Source organism: Cupressus sempervirens, chromosome 3 (assembly GCF_028749045.1).
Source record: "Cupressus sempervirens isolate cs-2001-9-10 chromosome 3, ASM2874904v1, whole genome shotgun sequence".
Lineage (NCBI taxonomy): Eukaryota > Viridiplantae > Streptophyta > Pinopsida > Cupressales > Cupressaceae > Cupressus > Cupressus sempervirens.
This window is the reverse complement of record NC_143120.1, coordinates 685874418-685880889: the sequence shown is the minus strand read 5'-3', so window position 1 is coordinate 685880889 and position 6472 is coordinate 685874418. Positions and strand designations below refer to the sequence as shown.

Genomic DNA, 6472 nt, shown 5'->3' with positions numbered 1-6472 from the left:
TGACTCATCAGCTGAACCATACCAAGACTAATTTTCAAAAAATTTCACATCTCTTGAAAGCATCATCTTGTTGTTCAATGGATCATACAATTTGTATGCCTTTGATTTTGGGTTGTACCCTGTGAAAATGCATTTCACACCTTTGTCATCAAATTTCTGCCTTTGCTCTTTAGGCACATGTGCATATGCAACACATCCAAACACCCTTAGCTGTTCAACTGTCCATCTTCTTCGTGACCATGCTTCCATTGGAATTTTTTCATGGACTGCCTTTGTAGGACACCTATTGATTAGGTAAACAACTGTTGCCACAACCTCTCTTGAAAATTCAGTTTGGAGACCTTTCTCTTTCATCATGCTCCTTGCCATTTCAACAATGGTCCTGTTCTTTCTTTCAGCCACTCCATTCTGCTGTGGTGTATAGCTGGCTATGAGCTCTTTCTTAATGCCATATTTACTACAAAAAATTACAAAAGAATTGGAGGTATACTCCCCTCCTCTATCTAATCTAAGGACCTTGATATAGTGTCCACATTCTCTTTCAACCTGGGCTTTAAATTCTACAAATTTTTCAAATGCTTCAGATTTATTTTTTAAGAAATACACCCATGTCCTACAACTAAAATCATCAATGAATGTCATGAAATAAGTACTCCCCCCAATGGAAGTAACTTGCATAGGACCGACTAGGTCAGCATGCACTAATTCTAATGGATATCTAGCCCTCCTAGAATTTCTAAAATTAAAGGGAAGCCTATGTTGCTTACCCAAAATACAAGCCTCACACTTGTCACAAGAATTCCCTACATGTGGCAAACCTTCTACCATTCTTTTATTTGACAATAAATATAAAGCAGCATAGCCAAGATGACCATACCTGAGGTGCCATAGCCGTGAGGGGTCTTCAATCACACTCCTTAGAGCTGATTGTGTGGGAGGTGCAGCACAAACTTGAGATGAGAAACATGTTTCAATCCTCAAGGGAAACATTTTGTTCTTGGTCATTTGAATTGCTGTAAGTAGGTTCTTGCTCCCATCTTTTTCTTGAATGACACACATGTCATTCTCCATCAGCACTTTGTATCCATTTTGAATGAGCTGACCAATGCTCATCAAATTGTGCTTCATACCAGGGGCGAAATACACATTTTGTATTTCCTTTTTCTCACCTTTCTTGGTGCGGACCATAATAGATCCTTTGCCCACAACTGGTAGGGTTCCATTATTACCCATCTTAATTTCTGATTTGAAACTCTTGTCAATGAATGAAAACAAAGTTTCATTACCACTCATGTGGTTGCTACATCCATTGTCGAGGTACCAAACCTCAGGGCTTCCTTCTTCACCAACATTACAAATGATGAAGGCAGTGTTTTCACTTCCCATATTCACATCAGCCACATTTGCTTGTCCTGACTGATCTTTTTGCTTCTTCCAGCATTCATTTGCATAATGCCTATATTTATGATAGTAGTAGCATTCTACATTACTCTTATTTGAATTGTAATTTTTCTTACCTCCTCTTGAAGTATTATGTGAGGTACTTGCTCCATCTGCTCTTCTTGAGCTTTCTGCTGCAGCATTTCTTTGTCCTCCATTTCCTCGGCCTCTGCCTCTAGAGTTTTTGCTTGAGCCATTTCTTCCTCTCCCCCGTCCTCTTGGATTTGACTGAGCCTTGAATGCTTGCTCTTGGGTAGAAGAAGATGTGGATCTATTGATCCTATACTCATGGGTTTAAAGAGAACCCATCAACTCATCCATTGTCAAAGTAGTGAGGTCTTTTGCCTCTTCTATTGTCATGACCAAATGGTCATATTTATGAGGTAAACTCCTCAAAATCTTTTCCACTATCCTCTGCTCTTGATAGTCTTCTCCATTTGACTTCAGTTGGTCAATCACATTGGAGGTCCTTGAACTGAAGTCTGCAACTGATTCATTCTCCTTCATCTGAAGGTTTTCAAACTCCCTCCTTATATTCTGTAGCTTTACAGTACGGACTTTATCAGTCCCCTTGAAATTCATCTCAAGGATATCGCATGCTTCCTTTGCATAATTTGCTGCTGCAATCTTGAGAAAAATAGTCTTCGTCATTGTTGCTTCAATAAGACTTAATGCCTTAGCATCCTTCCTCCTTGACTCTTTCAAATGAGTCTTCTGTGCATTTGTGAGAGCAGCATACTGAGTTGGATCAGTCACATCATTGAATCCATTAACTACAAACTCCCACAAATCATTTGCTACCATAATGGTCTTCATCTTCTTTGCAAATGTATCATAATTCTACCCATTAAATGATAGTGGTTGCTGCCATATCTTTCCTGCATCTCCTGCCATGTCAAATATCCCAAGAAAAAATAAATGCCCTAACTCACTGTGGATGTGGGGCCTCAAAACTTTGATACCATGTGAGAAATATTGATTAAAAATTTTAACTCACAACCCTAAACCTAAAACAATTTATACTCAGCACTTAAAAGTTGCTCGGCACATGAAGGTGCCGAGTGCCAGTTTTACTCGGCACTTGATGGTGCCAAGTGGCAGGTTGCTCGGCACTTAAGAAAAGTGTTTGGCACAGGAAGGTGCCGAGTGCTAGAAATTACTCGGCACTTGCTCGACACATGAAGGTGCCGAATGACAGGCAACAGGTGCCAAGCGAACTCGGCACAAAGAGGGGAGCTCAGCAAGGGAAGGTGCCGAGTGAGCTCGGCTTCCACTGTGGAGAAAACAGGGGCCAAGCCGAGTGACCAGGATATCACGTGAAACTTTTCACGATTAAAAACAGAGACTCAGAACTAAAAATATTCAACAAAGATCTTCTCAAATGCAATGTAGAGAGGAAGAACAATAGATTTGAGTATGTCTGCTTGCTTAGTATTTAACTTTGATTTAAAAACAATACAAGATCTGGGAGCATTCGGCTTCAACCAGAAAACCCTGAATTTACCCTAACACTTCAAACGACTTCAATACTTCAAACTTTAAACTTATAGCTCTAATGGCTGCATACAAAAACGCCTGGAGCAATCACTGCTTCACAGGTCGAATCCAATGAACAATAAACTTACAGAATGATCAGAGAGAAGATGTGCAACTGCAGGCACGAAATAAACAAACTTCTTTCTCAGCACTCTGACGACTGGATCTGCTGATCTTCTTCCACTGCTCTTCTTTGCAACTTTTTGCCCTGCTTGATCTGCACTTGATATTAAATGAATGAATAACATTCCTTTTTGTCTTCTTACCTAAAACGTTTTTCCCTCTCATTTCCAGATTCAAAAAATCTCACCTACCAAAATGAATGCCTGCCATCTATAATGCCTGCGGTGAACCGACAAGGTAGATGGGCATGGGGCTCGAGGACAAACAGCAAGCATTGACTTTAATTTCCAACAGAGACGCCGGTTGAAGTCAGCGACGGAGAATTTCTGATGAGCGTTGGAGTGGGAACGCCCTCTGTGAGCTTCGAAGCGATTGTGGACACGGGGAGTGATCTGATTTGGACTTAGTGCAAGCCTTGCCAGGAGTGCTTCTCTCAGCCCACGCCGATCTTCAACCCCTCCAAGCCCTCCAGTTTCTCCACAATTCTCTGCGGCGATTCTCTGTGCGACGCCTTGGGGAGTACACAAATGGGATGCAGTCCAGATTGTACCTCATGTATCAGTATGGCGACGGCTCCTTCACCAGCGGTGACCTGGCCTCGGAGACACTGTCAATTGGCAGCAGCAAGGTTAAAGGCGTTGCATTTGGATGCGGGCATGACAACGAAGGGCAGGGGTTCTCTCAGGGCGGCGGTCTCGTGGGACTGGGAAGAGGTGGTCTCTCCCTCATCTCACAGCTCGGTTCCAAAACAGAAAACATGTTCTCCTACTTTCTCTTGTCCATCACCGACTCTTCTTCACAGACCAGCCCTCTCGTTTTTGAGCGGAGGCAAGACTATGTCGCTCATTAAGAGCAGTGTCATTCCCACTTTCTGGTACATTCCTGTCACAGGAATCACCCTCAATGGTAAGGCCGTCGATATTCCTCCCGGAACTTTTGATCTGCAATCGGAAGGCAGCGGAGGTATGATCATCGACTCCGGAACCGCAGTGACCATTCTGGACGAGGCTGCCTACTCTCCTCTCAAGGAAGCCATTCAGTCCGCCATTCACCTCACTCCTGTGGACGGCTCTTCCACGGGCCTGGATCTCTGCTATGGGACATCGTCCACTCAGGACCTCACCTTGCCAACCCTCACCTTCAACTTCAAAGGCGGCGTGGATTACGAGCTCCCACCGGACAACTTTTTCATTCATGTGTCTCAAGACCTCTCCTGCCTCGCAATGTTGGGCGTCCCCTCGGGGAACATTCCTTCCATCTTCGGCAACATACAGCAGCAAAACTTCCACATCCTTTACAACGATGCTCACAACACGCTCTCTTTCAAGCCCACCAAGTGCGACTCTCTCTGAACATTCGTTATCCTCCTCCTCTCCTCTTCTCTGTCTCCTTCCCTCTCTCTCTCTCATTTTAATTCAACTTGGAATGCTTCTTGCGGTTTCGTTATCCTCTCCCCTTTGCTCTGTTTTCGAGTTTCCCTGTTACTCTTCTTCACCGTCGGCTGTCTCCATTCATTTTCGAATGTAATAAGTGATCTTGTCTCCCATGTAATTATAAATCCTTATAATTTAACTTGGTTTTCAGTTTAACAAGATTTTTTCACTAAATATTCAAACGTAAATAATCTCTTAAGCATGCAGAAATTAATAATTATATATAATAATGTAGTTTTATTTTGCCAGCTTTGCTGAAGAGTGATTGGGTGACAAAAATTGTCATCAATCATCGCCATAATATTGTCAAAGGATTGGTGTTTCAACCCTAATATTGTGAACATGGGGCAAACTTCTTTCCATATTTATTTGAAAGAAGAAGTGGAATAGACTTGAAACCCTAAACACAATTATGAGAAAATGATACTCTTATGCTCCGTGTTGAGCTTCCCTAGTTTCTTCTAAGTGGACGAGAAATATGTTTTGCGAAATGAAATATGAAAAGTTGATTCTTGGTAGTGAAAAAGGATACTGAAAGCTGTAAAATTTTGTGCTAGATTAGTTTAATTTATACATCATATTGAATCTAGAAGAGGAATTATTTCAATGAAGAGTAGGACACATAAACTTATTTATTTAACCATTATATTTGAATGTAGATCCTCATGAAGCTGTTTTTACCTCGTCTAATAGATGGTAGGGGATAAGCTCATTCAAATTATGTTGCATGCAATCTCTCCTATTTAGCTTGAAGGACCAGGTCAAACCACTTATCCATTTCTCTCTTGACCAATACAACATGCCAAAAAAGAGAATTGTTTATTTGACTTTGAGAAGATGTGGACTATTTACTCTAATTTAAAGAATATGATTAACGAGTGTGGGCTACTGATATTTATAGAACAAAAGTGTGAGATAGCTAGGAAATTAGGGGTGGTTGGAGCTAATATTAAAAAATAGAACAAGTTCTCCTTTAGTCAAATTATCTTAAACAAGAAGAAAATAAAAGGTTTACTGGACAATGTTTAGATGCAAATCCATTCTCAAAGATCCCTCACTAATTTGGCTGACCAAGAGACAACCATTTTATCTAAACTTCATAACAACATTACAAAGAAGATGATTTTTGGTGATAGAGATCCAGATCCATATGGCTTAATAGTAGCAATCAAAATACAAATACTGTCACATGCCAACTGACTCAATTCATAAACATAGAGTTACAAATATAATTCATTCTGGTTAAGCACAATGGTGGGGCCATTCAAAATGATGAAGAGATTATGCATGAAGCCATGTTTTTTTTCTCCTCACTTTTATTTGAAGAGTAGACTCTTGATTGGGGCAACTAGTGGGAGCTTCTTTGAATGTCTTCTCCTTTGGTGGCCCCTAAAATGAATGTTTTTCTCAATAAGATCCCCTCTTCCAAGGAAGTGCATGGTTTTGTTTCTTTCCTCTTGAAGGCAACAACGCACCTATCCATAATGGATTTCCCATTTTATTTTGTCTATACTTTTTGGGAGGTTGTGGAGAAGGATGTGGTGGTTCTAGTAAAAGAGTTCTTTTATTCAAAGTCTCTTCTAAGGAGCTTAATAATACATTTATTTATTTTATTCGTCAGAAGTTGAGGAATGATTGTTTCCAAGAATTTAGAGGTTTAGTCAAGTTGTAATCTAACTTATAATAATTTTGCCAAAATCATTGGTATGCAGCTTAAGCCTTCCTTACGTCTCTATTTCATATTTTTGATTAAAGATAAAATAGGTTTTCTATAGGGAACCTAAAACCCCAAAAGTCTTACAAAAAGATTTAAAGATGAAAGTCCCAAAATTAAATAGTGTCCACTACTTCAAACACATCACCAACCAAAATAACCACTAATTGGAAATAAAACAAGACCAAAAAATTGGCTCAAGCTAAAACATGAGTAGACATATGAT

At 40.3% G+C, this 6472-nt stretch overlaps 1 protein-coding gene across 1 annotated transcript; it reads left to right on the top strand.

The window, feature by feature from the left end:
• Positions 1-3314: 3314 nt before the first annotated feature.
• Positions 3315-4451, top strand: LOC149568589 (aspartic proteinase nepenthesin-1-like). The gene is made up of 3 exons (XM_089816749.1): positions 3315-3336; positions 3394-3505; positions 3572-4451. Exons 1-3 carry the CDS (start codon positions 3315-3317, stop codon positions 4449-4451), a joined length of 1014 nt encoding a protein of 337 aa, XP_089672875.1.
• The last annotated feature ends 2021 nt before the right edge of the window (positions 4452-6472 follow it).

Excerpts from the sequence above, each read along its gene's own strand:
- LOC149568589 (XM_089816749.1), top strand. The coding sequence starts at position 3,315 with ATGCCTGCGGTGAACCGACAAG. Across the intron at positions 3,337-3,393 it reads GCCTGCGGTGAACCGACAAG|AGACGCCGGTTGAAGTCAGC; the intron begins GTAGATGGGCAT and ends AATTTCCAACAG. Across the intron at positions 3,506-3,571 it reads AGTGATCTGATTTGGACTTA|TTTCTCCACAATTCTCTGCG; the intron begins GTGCAAGCCTTG and ends CAAGCCCTCCAG.